Source organism: Pongo pygmaeus, chromosome 11 (genome assembly GCF_028885625.2).
Source record: "Pongo pygmaeus isolate AG05252 chromosome 11, NHGRI_mPonPyg2-v2.0_pri, whole genome shotgun sequence".
Classification (NCBI taxonomy): domain Eukaryota; kingdom Metazoa; phylum Chordata; class Mammalia; order Primates; family Hominidae; genus Pongo; species Pongo pygmaeus.
In genome coordinates this window covers 115841576-115861868 of record NC_072384.2, presented here as the reverse complement: position 1 = coordinate 115861868, position 20293 = coordinate 115841576, and the positions used below count along the sequence as shown (strand labels likewise).

General features: G+C 38.6%; 1 protein-coding gene across 20 annotated transcripts in view; it reads left to right on the top strand.

Annotated features, from left to right (window-relative positions):
- Positions 1-20293, top strand: part of FN1 (fibronectin 1) — a 75590-nt gene that overhangs the window by 10347 nt on the left and 44950 nt on the right. For all 20 annotated transcript variants that reach the window (XM_054477449.2, XM_054477447.2, XM_054477448.2 and 17 more), the window contains exons 7-19: positions 574-765; positions 1531-1710; positions 2319-2495; positions 3599-3751; positions 5025-5153; positions 6433-6576; positions 10890-11011; positions 15998-16178; positions 16373-16549; positions 17697-17825; positions 17954-18043; positions 18831-19025; positions 19644-19916. In XM_054477449.2, coding sequence (XP_054333424.1) covers positions 574-765; positions 1531-1710; positions 2319-2495; positions 3599-3751; positions 5025-5153; positions 6433-6576; positions 10890-11011; positions 15998-16178; positions 16373-16549; positions 17697-17825; positions 17954-18043; positions 18831-19025; positions 19644-19916 — 2142 coding nt within the window. The remainder of the gene's footprint in view (positions 1-573; positions 766-1530; positions 1711-2318; positions 2496-3598; positions 3752-5024; positions 5154-6432; positions 6577-10889; positions 11012-15997; positions 16179-16372; positions 16550-17696; positions 17826-17953; positions 18044-18830; positions 19026-19643; positions 19917-20293) is intronic.

Sequence of the window (20293 nt, the reverse complement as noted above, 5' to 3'; positions counted from 1 at the left end):
TATAATCTCGGCCAGGCGAGGTGGCTCACGCCTGTAATCCCAGCACTTTGGGAGGCCGAAGCGGGTGGATCACCTGAGGTCAGGAGTTTGAGACAGCCTGGCCAACATGGCAAAACCCTGTCTCTACTAAAAAATACAAAAAAAAATCAGCTGGCCATGGTGGTGCGTGCCTGTAATTCCAGCTACTTGAGAGGCTGAGGCAGGAGAATAGCTTGAACCCAGGAGGCAGAGGTTGCAGTGAGCCGAGACTGTGCCGCTGCACTCCAGCCTGGGCAACAGAGTGAGACCCCATCTCAAAAAAAAAAACAAAAAACAAACAAACAAAAAGAAATATAATCCCAGTAGCCCCAGCTGAGCTGGAGGATGGAGACCACTTGGTAGACACTTGTGGATTATTTCCTAGGCTAAATGCAAAAGCTACTGCTGAATAAGGGACATTTTTTTCCAGTCCCAGGCCAGTAACAACATGGATTTCAGAGTGATCTCTGTGAGATCCTAAAGATCCTGACTGCAGAAAGTAGTGAATTGTCTTCTCTCACCCAGTTTTGTGACATTCCCTTCTCATGCCATTAGGATCTGGCCCCTTCACCGATGTTCGTGCAGCTGTTTACCAACCGCAGCCTCACCCCCAGCCTCCTCCCTATGGTCACTGTGTCACAGACAGTGGTGTGGTCTACTCTGTGGGGATGCAGTGGCTGAAGACACAAGGAAATAAGCAAATGCTTTGCATGTGCCTGGGCAACGGAGTCAGCTGCCAAGAGACAGGTATGCATTATCTTTTTGAAGAACAGGACTGATGACTTTATTATTTAGTTTTTGAAGGACAATACATTTTCAATGTGAAAGAATAAAACAAACGAGAAGCCTGTAATCTTACCACCCTGTGATAACAATCAGGGTTGGCATTTGAAATATTTTCTTCCAATCTTTTTAATTTATGTATTTTCTTTCTGGTCATGGATATCATGGGTAAAAATTTTATTATATTTATTTGTCTAAAGTGTTGCTACAAGAGAGCTACTTTCTGAATAATCATCAATGTTTTATATTCTAAATCTCAAATTTCAGCAGCTTTGTGATGTAAACATCTTCCAATAACCTAATATATGTATTCTGCGCTACAAACGTGGTAGTAACTATGGCAATAACAATTGCTACACAATTCTCCCCCAGAATAGTCTCATATATTAATTTTATGGCATAGATATAGTCATAAATATTATCCCAACATCCTTAAGCAGCATGCTTAATTGACCTGTATAAATATAGCTTTACAAATAGAGAAACTGAGGCATGGCAGCAGAAGTGGTCGTGAAGGACATCAGCAGAACTCAGGTGTCGTTCTATCCACAGTAGACGTGGATTCCTGAGTAATGCATTTTGACTGAAATTAACGAGATGATCATCTATACTCACAGCTTCTTCCTTTGAGGGCACAAGCTCAGTATCTCATTGAAGCCATAAATAAGCAGCTGCTGGTGGGAGACAAAGCATCTCTGTTTACTGACACTCTTTTGATTGTGATTGTAGCTGTAACCCAGACTTATGGTGGCAACTCAAATGGAGAGCCATGTGTCTTACCATTCACCTACAATGGCAGGACGTTCTACTCCTGCACCACAGAAGGGCGACAGGATGGACATCTTTGGTGCAGCACAACTTCGAATTATGAGCAGGACCAGAAATATTCTTTCTGCACAGACCACACTGGTGAGTGTCCCAAGGGGGAGCCACAGAAGTGAGAAAAACTCACTTCAATGCCATATTTTTATTTGCCAGCATTCTAGCCATTTATTTTGAACCCGCCCAAGAAGCATCGCTTTTGTTCAGTTTGGACTCAAGAGATCACGGAGCTCACATAACAGCTGAGGATTCTTCCATCTTCCCCAGTACTGTTGGGAAATGACACCAAGGGAATAGCCTTCCAGTTCATTTGATTTAACACATTGGGATTATGATGTGATTAAAGATACTTGTATTTTGGAATCAGTAGATGATCCCACAGGGCTGAGGAATACAAAGGATGAATGTTTTAGTGCCTTAGCTTATTTTCCGGTTAAAACAATGTTTTATTCAAAGCTATTATTTAATCTTTTGCGGGGGGTGCTGGGGAAATGACAGTGAAAATGGGATTTAAACCTGTTTTGAAGGTGAAGGTAAATATGCTAAGAAGCTTAGAACTATATTATCGGACATTTTTTATTCTGAGATAGACCGTCTGTGAATTAGCTGCAGAAACCTGGCTCTCTCAGACCAGTAATTCTGTGTACATTGGAAAGCTCATCTTTTCCTTCCTTGTTGTGTATTGTTCCTGGCAGTTTTGGTTCAGACTCGAGGAGGAAATTCCAATGGTGCCTTGTGTCACTTCCCCTTCCTATACAACAACCACAATTACACTGATTGCACTTCTGAGGGCAGAAGAGACAACATGAAGTGGTGTGGGACCACACAGAACTATGATGCCGACCAGAAGTTTGGGTTCTGCCCCATGGCTGGTAAGATGAAGCCCTTGTGGGTTGTCTTGTTTGACAACTATTTAGGGAGTAGAGACTAGAGACTAGTGTCCAGTTTACTCCTATTTCATTCATTAAGACAATTTTGAGACAACAGAAAACTTCGTGTGAAATGTGTGTGTGTGTGTGTGTGTGTGTGTGATGTTACATCATATACATAAGGATTGGGAAGAATAATTAGATAATTATTTATATAATTTTTAAACCTCATTGACATGATTTAATGTCAAAAATATAATTACCTATTTGTAAGTCTGGAAATATGAATTTGCACAGGTTTGTCTTTGTAAAGAGCACACAACTGAGTAGCTTACAACATTTAATATATATATGATGGTTTTAGTCACAGAGCTACAATATTGACACATGGTTGTGGTTTGATGGGCATAAGCTCTATCACTTATTAATAAGTGCCAAAGTGACTAAAATTCAATGTTTTCTAACAGGTAGGGAATCTCACTCTTTTTTTAAAGGTCTCCAGTATGTATAGATGGTGAACAAATGGAAACCAATACCTTTTACTTGTTTTCAGATTTCAAGAACCCCATAGATTCCCTTTAATTTTCCAGTTGTAGAAACAAGAGCCTGTGTGGTAGGCACTGCCAAGTGTGACTATGAGACAAAGAAACTGCTTATACTTTTATTTCTTTCAACAAAAGAAGATGCTGAGTTTAGAAGAAAAAAACCCACTTTTGCTTGTAATTCTATATCCAAACACATAGTTTTTATTTGATCCAGAGTAAACTGGAACTGGAAAAGTTATGAAGCAGTAGTTAAATCCAGGCTTCGAGAACAGCATGAACCCTTTGTGTGGATGTGTAGGTGTTATCTTAGTTTAACATCCCCTAACCCTACCTGTAACTATTTTCTATGACATACTTCACGTTTGGACTACGTTTTCTGCCTCCAGGGCTCAAAAATTCTCCCCCTTCACCTGACAGCACTTAGATTTCTTTGACGCACACAAAGCTTCTTCCCAAGTGAGAATTCTTAGGATGACCAAACTGAACTGATCCTATTGCACACATACCTGTTTAGACCTGGTGATCATTTATCAAGTGTATTTCTCATCCATTTCCAAACAGCCCATGAGGAAATCTGCACAACCAATGAAGGGGTCATGTACCGCATTGGAGATCAGTGGGATAAGCAGCATGACATGGGTCACATGATGAGGTGCACGTGTGTTGGGAACGGTCGTGGGGAATGGACATGCATTGCCTACTCGCAGCTTCGAGGTATGCTGGCTGATTAATGAAAACATTTGAGATGGCAAAAGGTACAGAAAGGGACACTTTTTTAATGAAAATTTGCGCTACACCAAAAGCAGGGGAAGAAATATGCAATGCCACGTCATTCATTAGTCTACTGTGCTTGGTAAGATAAGCCTTTCAGGCAGCCTGCTAAGACAAGCAGCATAGCAGTGCTAATGTTCTGAAACACTCCTAGGATGTAAGTACTTAGGCTGAGCCAAAAAGATGACTTCAAAAGTAAGAATGAAACATTTGATCCATTCAGCTTTAGGCTATGCCACTGGATTCATGTCTAGAAAAGACAGGATAATTTCTGTAAAGAAATGAAGACCTTGTTATTCTAAAATCAGATCCTTACAGATCCAAATTGCAGGAAACAAATACATAGGGGACTAACTTTCCTTGTTCAGGTTAGTTTTTCTCCTTTGCACCCAGCTATATAATATGAGGAGGTATTGACTTATTTAAAGTGTTTTAGTTTTCCATTTCTTTGATATGAAAAGTAATATTTAGGGAGAACTCTGAGCTATTAATATTCTATGTGGCTAGTGCATAGATATTGGTCTGAATTTGTTCTCCTTTTGTGGTGTCCAGTGGGTAACAGCATCCAGGAGTAATAATTACATGTGATGTTGCAGAACTGAAAGAGACCTTAATAACACATACAGACCTCACTCTACAGATCAAGGAGCTGAGACCTGAAAAGGAAAAAGTAATTTTCTCAGGATCTCTCGAAGAGTGAGCAACAGAATTGGCCTAATTTATTTTAGCATTGTGAATACTGTTGACATTTTATTTCCCAAATCTAAATATTTCCCCCCCTTCCCCCTATTCCAGAGACCAGACCACCACATCATGCTGGGTGTTAGATAAATATGTTTAATCTTCTTCTTATTTATCCTAACAAGCAGATATTTAAAGGAAATTATCAACTAAGCAAGAAATTTTCAGAAAGTAAGACGTGTATTTGTTCAAATACTGGCTTTTCACAGGAAAGTGTATTTTACCACATTCTTTACTTGAGCATACTGTAACCTCTGCAAAAGTTACACATTTTGGGGAGAAAAAAATTTTTTTGGCAAAAATTGTATTACTGACCAAGCTTTGAAAAAAATGTTATTCTATGCTTATAGAAAAGTTATTTTAGTGGAAGGTGTTGATAATTAAGTAGAAGTAGCTGTATGCTTTGAGAAGCATACCTTTTTTCTTTCATCAATGGAACTTGAAAAAGTTTCTCACTCACCCGTTTCCTAAACAGATCAGTGCATTGTTGATGACATCACTTACAATGTGAATGACACATTCCACAAGCGTCATGAAGAGGGGCACATGCTGAACTGTACATGCTTCGGTCAGGGTCGGGGAAGATGGAAGTGTGATCCCGTCGGTGAGTAGCCCCATTTCCCTAGATGAGTTTGCACAGGGGGAATGGTTAGCAAGTTTCAGATAAGAAAAGCCATGTGAAATCACGTGACTGAAGTTGGCTCCAGACTTTGATCAGTTGCTTGCAAAGAACTTTGCAAAGTCTTCTCTCTAATACTGGACCAAAATATCTCGATATTGGTAGTCATCTGTTTTTTGCTGAATTTGGTGACAAATTTAGGCTTATTTTAATTGAATGGAATTTATTCTTTGGTTTAGGATCATAAAGATAATCCATGCTATTAAGAGTATTGTTTCCTTTTTTTTTTTTTTTTTTTTTTTTTTTTTTTGAGAGAGAGAGTTTTGCTCTTGTTGCCCAGGCTGGAGTGCAATGGTGCAATCTCGGCTCACCGCAACCTCTGCTTCCTGGGTTCAAGCAATTCTCCTGCCTCAGCCTCCCGAGTAGCTGGGATTATAGGCATGCGCCACCAGGCCCAGCTAATTTTGTACTTTTAGTAGAGACGGGGTTTCTCCATGTGGGTCAGGCTGGTCTCAAACTCTTTTCCTTACCAGCTGTGTAACAGCATGAGCAAAGGGTGTAAATATCACCCACCAAAATACTCTAGGTTTTTTTTGACTGCCCTTCAAAATAGAACTAAGCAAATAGTGAAGGTTGAGCCTTAAAAGAGCTGTGTTACCAGCACTACAAAGTTTAAGGTGATCCATTACTATTTCTTTACCAAAAGAGACAGGTTGCTCACTGAGAAAACAAACTGATAACATCTGTTTGTTTGACATGAGATTACCAGAACTGAGAGAGAAGCCTGAGAGGTTTTCTTAGAAGCTGCTCAGCAGGTATACTCATAAAGTCTAGTTCATTCATTTAAATGTCAAATAGTTTCTTTAAATTTTGAAGAAGTAAGGAAAATGAAATTATTGCAGATTTTTTTCTTGCTATTTAAATGTTAAGCCAGTTACATTAATATGGGTAAAAATAATAACTAATATTTAAACTTAATATATAGATTATCAATATACACTGAAATCTAAATCTTTACATTTTTATTTAGAAATATTACCCTTTAGAAAACTAAATATTCCTCCTAATAGGTACTTTGGGTTTTTTTTTACTACAAACTGTCCTGTAAGGTAAAGAATGTGAACAAAATATTTTTTAACTGCATATATTTGTAAGGACAATTGCAAATTTCTATTTAAACTAAATGTATGCTCTAGCACCCTGAAATTAAATTCATAGTTGTAAGTCTTCAAGGCTGTTTATCTTTTCCTTGTGTGTATTTTAGACCAATGCCAGGATTCAGAGACTGGGACGTTTTATCAAATTGGAGATTCATGGGAGAAGTATGTGCATGGTGTCAGATACCAGTGCTACTGCTATGGCCGTGGCATTGGGGAGTGGCATTGCCAACCTTTACAGACCTATCCAAGTAAGTAGCTCTATTACTGCAAGTTGAGAACTTGCCAATTGGGTTATAACAACAGGGCAGTGATTATTATTGCTCTCATGCCTAAGTTGGGGGTCTCCCCTCTTTCCCACCCTTTTCTCTTATTATTATCTAATCATCAATTGAATTTTTGATTAAAATAATTTTTTCTCTCTTCCTCTATCAAGTAAAAGGTAGAGAAGTCTATGAAAATGTGCCTATTTATAATTTTACTTCTTAACACTGTAAAATATTCCATTAGGTTAAGACACTCTGGCTAATTTCATCTTATATCCATACATGGAAATAAAAACCATCAAGTGAGTTATGCTGGGAGTAAAGGTTTGGGGCTTTATATTATGATTCTTAACAGAGAAGCTGCGTAGAGAGATGGCATGAAATGCAGCATAGGGTACGTGTTCATTCAACATGTCATTTAAGCTCCGTTTGTATCAAACTTTTCATGTGTTTGAGCAGTTGCCACCAGGAACACCGTATGTTGGGCCAAAGGTTGAGTAACTTGGTCAACTCTCTGCCCACACAGTTCGAACACTCTCAAATGTTTATTGCTGGGTTTTTCCAGGTCACAAAGACATCATGCCTAGCTGTAGGTGTAATTAGTTCATTTGGGGGGAAAATTGCATTTAAATATTCACTTAAATATTAACATAAAACATGTTAATAAAACATGAAAGGCTAATTAAAAGGCATCAGTTATTTGAGCAACTGCTGAGGTGCAAAGTCTCCAAAGTCTTCACTAACGTTTGACTTAAAATATGGCCTACGTTCAGAAACAAAAGAGTTTCAGGGTGTCAGAATCTGCATGCGACAGAAATTAAGATTAAATTAACTCTGTGATAAAAGATTCACTGTGACAGAGAACAAGCTATGGGAACAACTTGGCCAAAGGTAGTGTTAGCCAAGCCTCGTTCCTCCATTTCCTCATCTGTAATATAGGAAGATTGTAGCTGATTACCTTTAATGTTCCATCCTAAATACTAAACACCCAGATGCACCTTTTCTAGGAACTTGGAAGATTCTGCTTTTCCCAACCCTCAGACACTGTCAGTGCTGGGGAAGGTGACTTTGGTTTTGAAGGCTTATAGCACAGATTGACCAACCTCCTAAATTGCATTTCTTGGAGGATTTGGGTGTAGGAATCACTTAATTTTTTGTAACTTAATATATATTTAAATCTGATTGTGGAAGTACTATAAGTATATGAATGGTTTGTTTACATGATGCAAATGATACTTAAATGGTAGAAACTTCTAAAAAAAAAATGCTCTGTGGTTTCTATATTTATGATTGTTATTGATGTTGCAATTTGCTGAAAATGATTTCCTCCTGAATGATTGAGAGAGATCTTCATCTCTCTAAACATAAGGCTGTCCATATAGCTGCCTGCTAGAAGCATTTAGGTGGACATGTTAGAGATAAAATCCGGAAAGGAAGGAATCCTTGAGTATTGGAGTTTTACATGTTGACCTTACTCCTACTCTTTAAAAAGGAGAACAGCAAGAGCCCACTCTTTAAAAAGGAGAACAGCAAGAGCCCACTGAGCATAGAGGTGATTTCGGAGGGAAGAGATTGGAATTTGACCTCAGATACATTCTTTGGTGCTTATCTGTATGTCTGGTTTGCTCCGTGGCCTATCAGGTAGGGCTTTAAGAGTGTGGTGAGAATAAGGGAACAGCAGATTACCAACAGATTGTCTCTGAGTCCTGCCCTGTTTGTTCCTCCTACGGAGAATTTGGTAGATTTGTTCAAACTAGCAAAAGATAAAGAGGCATTTGGTTTGTCAATAAGCAACTAGAAAAGCACAGATCTCAGCAAAATAAATAGAGAAAAAAAGGACTGAGTCGAAAAATCATAAATGTTTAACTTCTCCAAGGACACTACTATTGGAAATTACTCATTTAGACTTTACTTTAAACTAATTTTAAAAGTGTAGACATTGTACTATCTCCTTTTTTTGGTATCATCTCAACTATTTTATTGTTATTCATATTGAATAAGAGAGGGAGTAAAGATTTCACAATGGCAATAGCTAGTATATGCCAATTAAGTTAATTTAAAAAGTTATACCAACTACCAGTAGCAAAAGGACTGTCAAAAGTTTAAATCTAAATAATGTAAAAGATGTCATAATTTTTAACTTTTCTGTCTTCAAAGGATACATAGTATAAGCTAGAGTAATTATACGTAGTATAAGCTAGAATATAGGAATTTAATTGATCTAAGAAATAACTGACACAAAGTCTCTTTACTTCCTGAACAAAAACATGCTAAATTCCATTGCTGTTCAGTCCATTTCCTTTAAAGGTGGGCTATGCCACAAGGCTAGATTTTAAAACGTAGAATTTCAGACCAGTGCTCGAAATCTTATGAAAGCAAAAGGGACCTCTGTAGTTGTACTCCACTTTGGCTTGAGTAAAAACCATTGCTGTACCCTTTTTCTTTCCTTTCCCTGCCCGTTTTTATCCTCCTCCTTGTGTCCTTGTGGACGTAGAAATATGATTAGGCTTAGAGGTGAACAGTAAAGGTCATTTATGTTATCTTTTCAAAACTTAATAGACATTTAACCATCATAAGCTTGTCCCCCCTCAAAATCATGATTGACAAGACTAAATAAAATGTATATCAGGTATCTCTTTATGGAGGAAATTGTAGTAGGATTTCTTTAAAGGATCAATATTTAAATAACCCTATGCCAATTATCATAAATGATTAAGGACATGATATTCCTAGCTTTCCTGATTTACATGGAAGTACGTTAAATAGTCACATCTCCAAAATTTTTCTTGAATAGTTGTCTTTAAAAATGTGTTTACATTTGTAAGGATCTTCATAAACAGAAGGGGTAATTCAAAGAGGGGCATGGAATTGACTTATGCCAATTGATTAAAACAAACATCCTGTGTGTTCTGTGAAATACATACAACTTTAAAATGAAAAACTCATAATTTTATGCATGAATTTTGGTGTTCATGTGGCTTGGAAATATGTGCATTAAATGGAATTAAGATTCAAAGTATTTGCTAATCTTCAACCAACTTTGAATTGTTACTGGTACGGAAGTGAGCATATTGTTCTAGAATTTCTGAATCTATATGGATATCCAAGTTATATATTTTTTCTGCTACAGAAAGCTTTGTTTTCAAAGAGAATTTAATAGCTTAGATAATACAGTTTGAAAATCAATGTATTTTTTTTCCTAGAAGCTTTCAGAAAACTTAAATCTGTTAATACTCTGGTGAAGTGCTTTATTACACATGCAAAATTTTGCTCTGTTTGACAGAGTGTCAGTTAGAAATTCTTGAAAAGGTTACTATAAGACACAATTTTTATTTCTAGTAATTTAAACATTGACTGACATCATACAGATAGTGTTTTAAGAAAAGACAGTTTTCTGTTCTGCAAGCATAAATTTTCTAGCTATTTCATTATTATCTTGAATGGAGTTAACACTATTTAGAAATTGATGCTACTTCCCTTATTTTCCTTTTATTTTAAACAAAAGAACCAAAACCATACTTTAAATTTTGTTGATAACGGTGATATACATCAAGGTGTAGAAACACTGAATTTAGTATACACTTCATAAAGTCATTTCTGTTGACAACTGATTTTGGAAAAAAAATAAATTTAATCACTTAATAATTTGATGGATCAATGGTGTGATTTGGGAGTATACTTCTTGAATAAAAATAAAACTTGATGTTTTTTCCAAACTGATAGATTGCTTAGACTGATGAGAAATAAAACTAGGTCTTTAATTATTACCTTTGCTATTTGTCTAAGATTCTACCCCCATTTAGAAATGTGTTTGTTTTACATCATCTCATATGGCCTTTGGAATGTTGTTTCCTTCTTAGGTAGTAGATTCATTCTTGATGAAAACCTTCCAAAATTGAAATTTGCTTTAAAAGAGGCTCAATACAATAAGTAAATGGAGTTTGTGTTCTGTATTACATTATTTTTGTAGGATCGTTTTACAATTTTCTCACAATTCTTACTTTGATAATAGAGAAAATAAAAGCAAGCCAAGAGACTTTTTAAAAAAATATATTTTATTTGCTATAAACAACTACGATTTGCATTTCTCATATGAAGAATAATAATTATCAGCTAAAAATGGATTTGCTGCATTGATTTTCAATGTAAATATTTAAAAGATTAATCCCAGATAATTTTATTATACTCACATATAATGACAAGCAAAGCTATTTATAATGATGACTGTCCATGTACACAGTTTTAAGTTGAAGTGAGTGAATATCCAAGATAATTAAATGTTACATTTTCATTTTCAGGCTCAGGTGGTCCTGTCGAAGTATTTATCACTGAAACTCCGAGTCAGCCCAACTCCCACCCCATCCAGTGGAATGCACCACAGCCATCTCACATTTCCAAGTACATTCTCAGGTGGAGACCTGTGAGTATCCCACCCAGAAACCTTGGACACTGAGTCTCCTAACCTTATCAATTCTGATGGTTTCTTTTTTTCCCAGCTTTTGAGCCAACAACTCTGATTAACTATTCCTATAGCATTTACTATATTTGTTTAGTGAACAAACAATATGTGGTCAATTAAATTGACTTGTAGACTGAGGGGATTTTGGTTTTGGTTTTGGGTTTTGTTTGTTTGCGGTGGGGGGGCTGGTATTTGGAAGAATTTAGCTCTTTATGTTACAGAAATCTTTTTTGCAAGGACTTAGAAATGATAATGCTTCAGATTGTTCTTGCCCAATATGGGAAGAGAATCTAACGTTTTTGTATGTCTTGCAACCTCATCAAAGGAAAATTCCTGGCATCATTTTCATAATTTGAAAAAAAAAGCCAAATTAATATATTTCTCTTTTGATGCACTTTTTAAGTGATCATTTTTAAAATGTTACTTTTGATCCACTGAATTTATTTAGGTAGAAGGAAAAGAGATGATGGGAGGGAAGTTTAGAGGAAGGATGACAGTTGGTTTATTTAAACAATAGCCCTGTGATTTCCTAATGAGAAGTGACTAGAAATTGAAGAAACCAAATAAGGAGGATATTGGTCTATTTAGCTTTAGTTTCTCTTACTCTCTCAAGCCTGCCCTGTTTAACTCCAAAGTTCATGGCTCATAATTTCAAAAACACTGTTTTAAACACAGGAGAAAAAAAATGTCCATTTTAAATCACAGCTATTGAATTCTACAATTAAAAACAAAATTTGACCAACCCAGGCAGTTAAATTTAAACTCTTTAGGAAAAATTTAAGCTGTTAAAATTATTCTTTTTCTAAATTTCTAAAGCGGAGGGACAGAATTTTTCACATTTAAAAGGGCCTCCTAGGTGCCCAGAAAATTAGTGGAAAGAAACACGTGTAGACACATCTTTGATGTGTCAGAGTTCCAAGGATAAAAATAAACTTTTAAAGTCTTCTATACTCAGCCAGGTTATCAATCAAATATGAGGGCAAAATAATATTTTCAGACAGATTTTAGGCAGTTTATCTTCCATATATCCTTTTCTTTAAGGGTATTTGTAGATACACTCCAGAAAAACAAGAGTGAAATAAGAAGGAAGTTGTGGGGTCCAGCAAACAGTGCTTCCAAATCAGACCCCTAATAGCGGTGGAAAACTTTGCAATGCAACAACTGCGTAGCTGGCTTAGAGGACAACCAATACAGATGGAACAGAAAGATGGGGATGGGATTGAGGGATCAGGGATTGAGGTCTCCAAGAATAAAGAGGGACTTCATAGTAAAAGTAGATTTGGGGATAATTAATCACAGGGGCAAATAATGCAGTTAAAATAACAACATGACAATCAGGTAGAGGAATGTATAATAAATAAACCCAAATGTGGCTGGGTGCAGTGGCTCACTACCTGTAATCCCAGCACTTTGGGAGGCCAAGGCGGGCAGATTACCTGAGGTCAGGAGTTTGAGACCAGCTTGACCAACATGGCAAAACCCCGTCTCTACGAAAAATACAAAAATTAGCCAGGCACTGGGGCGCACGCCTGTAGTCCCAGCTCCTCAGGAGCTGAGGTAGAAGAATCGCTTGAACCCGGGAGGCAAAGGCTGCAGGGAGTTGTGCCGAGCTTGTGCCATTGCAACCTAGCCTGGGCGACAGAGCGAGATTCTGTTTCAAAAAACCCCGAAATGTATTATAAGGCAATAATTCCTATATGAAGCAAACTAAAATGCAGCAATATTAAGGTATAAAAACAAAGAAAGGAAAAATTCCATTGAAACTTGATTCTGGAAACTTTGATCCACCCAGCAGTCATGATGTTAGACTCATTAAAAAGAATGTATTTGTAATGCATGATGCGATTGGTCTATAGATGCATCATGGAAACTTGGTTGCAACTTCAAGACAAAATAAAAAGTAAACATTTACATGAAAAATGGTGGATATGGAAGGTGAAGAAGAGAGGATAATAGCTTTATCTTTCAAAGTAGAGAATCAAGAGAGACGGTACCAAAAGCTGATGAAGTAAAAAAAAAAAAAGATAATATAATACTTTAAATTACAAATATAAACACAAGAAGAACAAATATAATGATACAAATGTCAGACGCTGGGAATGTCCAAGATTCTGGAAGGAAATGGTGGTATTATTGAGCTAAATCCTCAGCTTTGTCTGGGCACAGTGGCTCACACCTATAATCCCAGCACTTTAGGAGGCTGAAGCCAGTGGATTACTTGAGCCCAGGAGTTCGAGACTAGCCTGAGCAACATGCCCATACCCCGGCTCTACAAAAAAATATAAAAATTAGCCTGGCGTGGTGGCATGCACCTGTAGTCCCAGCTACTTGGGAGGCTGAGGCGGGAGGATCGCTTGAGCTTGAGAGGCGGAAGTTGCAGTAGGCCAAGATGGCACTACTGCACTCCAGCCTGGGAGACAGAGCAAGACCCTGTGTCAACATAAATACATATATAAATAAGTCATCAAGTCTCATATTAAAGAGTCTGTAAATATGACTTATTGTTGACAAATGAAACAAATAGAGGTGTAAGCATGTTGTCTACATGGAGGCAAGACCAGAAGAATAGAAAATAGAAACAGATTCTCTTAAAGAGGGGAATCGTGTCTTTCTCATTGGCTCAATGTAGTCTCTTTAGAGTCTAGAATGGTTCAGCACCTGGCACACTGTTTAACAAATGGTGAATGAAAAAAAAGAAAAGTCATTCTTTTTCTTCTTTCACCCTATGTCCATAACCTGGCCATTTGCAGAACTTGATATCCAGTGATCTAAGTCAACAGCATCAGTGCATCCAACACCTTCTAGTCTCTCATCTTCTTATTACATCATTAATTTTATTTACTTTAAAATTAAGGATATCTGACGTATTATGTGAGACCATTGCAATGGGAGACTTAAAAGTGGTATAAAATGTACTTTGGGCTGGGCGCAGTGGCTCACACCTGTAATCCCAGGACTTTGGGAGGCCGAGGTGGGCGGATCACGAGGTCAAGAGATCAAGACCATCCTGGCCAACATGGTGAAACCCCATCTCTGTTAAACATACAAAAAAATTAGCTGGGCGTGGTGGCGCATGCCTATAATCCCAGCTACTCGGGAAGCTGAGGCAAGAGAATCGCTTGAAACCAGAAGGCGGAGGTTGCAGTCAGCCAAGATCACGCCACTGCACTCCAGCCTGGGCAACAAGAAAGAAACTCCATCTCAAAAAAAAAAAAAAAAAAAGTGTACATTGAATTGGAAAGTCTTCAAAGAGCAGCAGTGATGAATTTTTTGGGATTTTTAACAATTACAAAGATTCAGGGTTTTTTTTGATGAATGCCACCTGAGACTTTATTTTCTGTTATTTTCTTCTAATAACTAACCAAACAAGCTCATGTTGAAAAATGGTTTATTACTAAATTTGAGCTAATTGCAATGACTGGTTTCAAAATTTTTCCACAGTGTATTTGAGTTAAAATTTCACTGTGAAGAGTACTACGATCACTCTCACTTATTCCAAAAATATAAATGGACACTTGAGTATTTGAATTATTGAGGAACTTGTTGACTGGGTAATTTTTAAAAATCACTGGGCATAAAAAATATATTTTGACTTATATTAGTTTAGAATATTTACACTTGAAAGTGTCTCATCTTTTCTGAAGTAAGGGTGTTTCTTTCGTACACATTTTGTTGCACTGAATTTTGTGACCCATGGCATATTAATGAAGCTGAACAGGATGTGAAATATAAACTGGAAGCAAAAGATTACATAAACCAAAATTGCATTTTTTCTGCAGTCTTGTCCAAAATTGGGTAACCACTTCGGATAGGGTAGCTCATATCCAAGAATGAGTCACAAAACCAGACTCGTTGAACCTGGTATGTGATGGCCCCAGGAACTGAGTCACAAAGCAACATTCTGCCTTTGTTTTTTCAGGACAAGAAACTTGAATTGTATCCCACTGAGTTAAAAGATAAAATATATGGCATTGGCATTTCTGTACTTCAGAGAGGAATATATCTGTTTGTGGTAGGAATAAAAAATAAATGGGAGAGGCAAAGCTTAGGTTCATCATATTATGTTACTGATATAACACAATTAACTTGGTAAAAGTGAAGGTGTGGGCGGGCGTGGTGGCTCACGCCTGTAATCCCAGCACTTTGGGAGTCCAAGGCAGGCGGATCACCTGAGGTCGGGAGTTTGAGACCAGCCTGACCAACACGGAGAAACCTGATCTCTACTAAAAATATAAAATTAGCCGGGTGTGGTGGCACACGCCTCTAATCCCAGCTACTCGGGAGGCTGAGGCAGGAGAAGTGCTTAAACCTGGGAGGTGGAGGTTGCAGTGAGCTGAGATTGAGCCATTACACTCTAGTCTGGGCAACAAGAGCGAAACTCTGTCTCAAAAAAAAAAAAAAAAAAATGTGAAGGTGCCCAGTGTCTGCAACTATGTCACCCCGGGCATATCACATATCACTGTTTCTCCGTCTGTAAAATGGGAGCAACAACGCCATTGCCTTATCATCAGAAGGATATGGAGACTAAATGGGAGAATGTAGGTAAACAGCACAGAGCATGGGTATTAGTAAGTAAACTGCAGCAGTTTGTTGATGTTAACAATAGTCAGCATTACATGTTAACTATGTTAACAATAGTCAGCATTACATGTTAACTATGTTAACAATAGTCAGCATTACATGTTAACTATGTTAACAATAGTCAGCATTACATGTTAACTATGTTAACAATAGTCAGCATTACATGTTAACTATGTTAACAATAGTTAGCATTATATCTAACTACATCTAACAATATAACCATTGGGAATCTAGTTTTCTATGATTTTCCTCTAGAATGGAGCTGCCTAAGTCCTGCCTAAGTCATTCTTCTTTGAAGATTACTGAACATCATCTTCAAATGTTCCTTTTGAACACGTGTGTGTGTGTGTTAATTTAAATTTTCAGAAAAATTCTGTAGGCCGTTGGAAGGAAGCTACCATACCAGGCCACTTAAACTCCTACACCATCAAAGGCCTGAAGCCTGGTGTGGTATACGAGGGCCAGCTCATCAGCATCCAGCAGTACGGCCACCGAGAAGTGACTCGCTTTGACTTCACCACCACCAGCACCAGCACACCTGTGACCAGTACGTACACAACCACCCCCATTCCTCCTACCCCTGAGGTTCCTAGAACTAGGCTCTCCTGAGACAGTGCTTTCCTTCTCAGTTCATATTCTTCCGTGAGGGGCACCAACAGGTTTTAAAATGATGTTGGCGACGAGGACGGTAAATTTTCTAGATGACTGAAGGCTGACTTTCCCCTTTCTCTGACTCTCCAGGCAACACCGTGACAGGAGAGACAACTCCCTTTTCTCCCGTTGTGGCCACTTCTGAATCTGTGACCGAAATCACAGCCAGCAGCTTTGTGGTCTCCTGGGTCTCAGCTTCTGACACCGTGTCGGGATTCCGGGTGGAATATGAGCTGAGTGAGGAGGGAGATGAGCCACAGTACCTGGGTAAGCTCAATATGTCACTCAAGACAGGTTCAGGGCAGCCGCTGGAAAACTCTCCCTGTGGGGGTGGGTGGCCTCTAGGTAGGTGGTGTCTGTGGTTTGAAACTGGTTGACAGCTCAGACTGAACAAACCACCCTCTGGCATGAGGAAGGGAAGGACTGACTCTTTCTAGGAAGTGGCTGGGTTTTTCCCAAGCCACACCCTCACATGTTCCTGGTCCCTGATGCCAGCTGCACCATGCGCCTAGCTGTGCACAAGTTCCTACAGCAAAAGCTGTGTTCTTGGTGGAAGTAATTACCAGGACTGCAGCTGACAATGTTAGCACAGTATCGTCACTCATACTTTTCAAATTGTTATGGTGAGGGGCCTTTAAATAACTTTATGGGCACGCTGAAGTGTATGCCAATCATAAGCAGTGAGTTCAGTGAATTTGAATTCTTATAAAGTGAATACACCACAAGACCAGCACCCAGATCAAGAAAAAGAATATTTCTCTACCCTCACCCCATCATCTTCCGCCAATAATCACTACCCTGACGCTTACTGCAGAGAGCTATTTTTAAAAATTTGGCATTCGATTACAAAAATTATACATCTTTAGAGAAAAAGTTGGAAAAATGAAAGGAAGAAGGAGGAGGAGGAGAAAGGAGAAAGACAAGGAGTGGGGTTTTCCCATAGTACATTAATAATCACAGATTAGGTGGGGTGCAGTGGCTCACTCCTATAATCTCAGCACTTTGGGAAGCCAAGGCTGGTGGATCACTTGAGGCCAGGAGTTCGAGATCAGCCTGGCCAACATGGTGAACCTCCATCTCTAATAAAAATGCAAAAAAAAAAAATAGCCGGGTGTGGTGGTGTGCACCTGTAATCCCAGCTACTCGGGAGGCTGAGGCAGAAGAATTGCTTGAACCCGAAAGGTGGAGGATGCAGTAAGCCAAGATTGTGCCACTGCACTCCAGCCTGGGCAACACAGCAAGATTCTGTGTAAAAATAATAATAATAGTAATCACTGATTAGCTATTAGCACATTACCTTCTAGTCGTTTTTCCCTATGAATATATAGTTCTTAAAATATCCTTCTTATAAGCTGTAGAGTCATTTCAGGGACTAGTTTGCTCTGATTAGTTACCTTTTCTTTTCATTTCAAAGATCTTCCAAGCACAGCCACTTCCGTGAACATCCCTGACCTGCTTCCTGGCCGAAAATACATTGTAAATGTCTATCAGATATCTGAGGATGGGGAGCAGAGTTTGATCCTGTCTACTTCACAAACAACAGGTACATGTGTGCTACATAGTGTTAAAAGAATCTTTTTCTGTAAAACACAGGCCTGTAGTAGCACTTCCTGACTGTTTGCCCCACTTTCTTTCTTTCTTTCTTTCTTTCTTTCTTTCTTTCTTTATTAGCGCCCGATGCCCCTCCTGACCCGACTGTGGACCAAGTTGATGACACCTCAATTGTTGTTCGCTGGAGCAGACCCCAGGCTCCCATCACAGGTCAGCTAAGCCTCCCCCTCTCTGGCTGCTATGTTAATCTTAATGAAATCAGTAGGGAGGGCGCAGATTCTGACTGCGGACCTGCATATCATTTTAAATCTCCAATATAATTTATGGGAGAGGGGTGTGTGTGTGTGTGTGTGTGTGTGTGTGTGTGGCGGTGGGGAGTTATTTTCTATGGCACATTTCCCCTTGAAACCATTTTACCAACTCCCTTATATACACACACCACAACATACACACAACCTGTAAAGCCAGCTCATTGGCTTATTAAAGCAAGTGTTCCCAGGGTTGAAGAGGTGTAATTTTCCTGAAAATCTTGCTCTAAGATTTATCCTTAAGGAGAAAGCTGAGCTGCCTTCTTAGCTCATTAGGTGATTCAACTGCCTCATCACTGAAGTTCCAAAAAGACACACACAGTGCTAGACAACTCTGCTCAGGCAGGTTCATTAATTGCTTCCCTCGTCTGGAGCTCAAAGAGGAAAAATCAGCTTAACATGAATATTTTCACCTAATGGCATCTCTAATTGACATTTATTAAGGATCTCAGGTCTTCAAGGATGACATTTATTATTAAAAAGGTTCGCATGACTGTTATTATTTTATCTTCGTGCTGAATAGTCATTATTATAAGAAGTGGCAATATTCAAAGAGTCAAAAAGAATCACTGGCTCTTCACTAATCAAGCAAGATGCTAAGGGATATTAGAAAAGGGAGGATTTATGGTGTTTCTAAGCCTCTGTCTCAAAGAAAACAGTGCATCTTACTTTTGCTCATGAATCTGCAGGGTACAGAATAGTCTATTCACCATCAGTAGAAGGTAGCAGCACAGAACTCAACCTTCCTGAAACTGCAAACTCCGTCACCCTCAGTGATTTGCAACCTGGTGTTCAGTATAACATCACTATCTATGCTGTGGAAGAAAATCAAGAAAGTACACCTGTTGTCATTCAACAAGAAACCACTGGCACCCCACGCTCAGGTAACTTTTTTAAGAAGACGCTTCCTATGTTATCTTATCAGGATTGTTCCTGAAGGAGGGTTGTTTTGTCTCTGTCAACAGTTCCCACATTCAAGTAATCTTATATATTAGTTTTTCCCTAAACTTCTGATATTTAGCTGAAATGTCATAAGTAACTTATCAAAGCTGGCTACTGGCCTTTCTGATTAAAAACTGACACCATAACGTCCGTCTACAAATTTTCCCCCAGAAGCTTAAGGGTCGTTTCATCTTTGATTCTTAAGTATTATACAATGATTCAGTAAAACAAAAACCATTATATTATTTTCTGCAATTATTTCAAAGGCTTTTTTTTTTTTTTTTTTTTTAGTATCTTTTCTTATAAATCTCTTCCCCCACCACCATATGACACTTCATATGCTGGTAACTCATTTATTACCTATTTTAGATAAAAGGTCCAAATGTCATAATTTAAGCACTATGACTGGACCATGAAAATGTGATCTGATTAAGAGACAAAACTTAGCAAAACTCTCCAATGAGACACTCAATGAACTGCCTAACATATCCAAGAAACTGGCTTCTTAAAAGTAATCTTCAGCAGAAAATGTGAATGACCAGTTGACTCTTGTCTGTCAGATACAGTGCCCTCTCCCAGGGACCTGCAGTTTGTGGAAGTGACAGATGTGAAGGTCACCATCATGTGGACACCGCCTGAGAGTGCAGTGACCGGCTACCGCGTGGATGTCATCCCTGTCAACCTGCCTGGCGAGCACGGGCAGAGGCTGCCCATCAGCAGGAACACCTTTGCAGAAGTCACCGGGCTGTCCCCTGGGGTCACCTATTACTTCAAAGTCTTTGCAGTGAACCACGGGAGGGAGAGCAAGCCTCTGACTGCTCAACAGACAACCAGTATGTCTTCTCCTATCTTTACCTCCCCTCCAAATTCTCCACTCTCACTTGCAGCCTGTGAGAAAGTGCAGTAAACCATTCACTCAGAGGTGTATGGCTTAGAGTGAGGGAAATACCCAGTCAGCAAGGGGATGCATAGTGAACACAAAGCACATTAAACTTGAAAACAAAACTCAGACAAGCTCCATGGATGCTAAGTGGTAACCCATTTCTAAAATACATGTACCAGCTGAAGGGTACTAAGAGGGGAGAACTGAAGAGAATCTAATTTGAGTGCATTTTTCATGTAACTAAATATATCTAGATCAAAGTTAAAATGCACAATCATAACACTTACAGTAGAATTCATTTAAGAATAGCAGTTGTCAAGTGTCTAG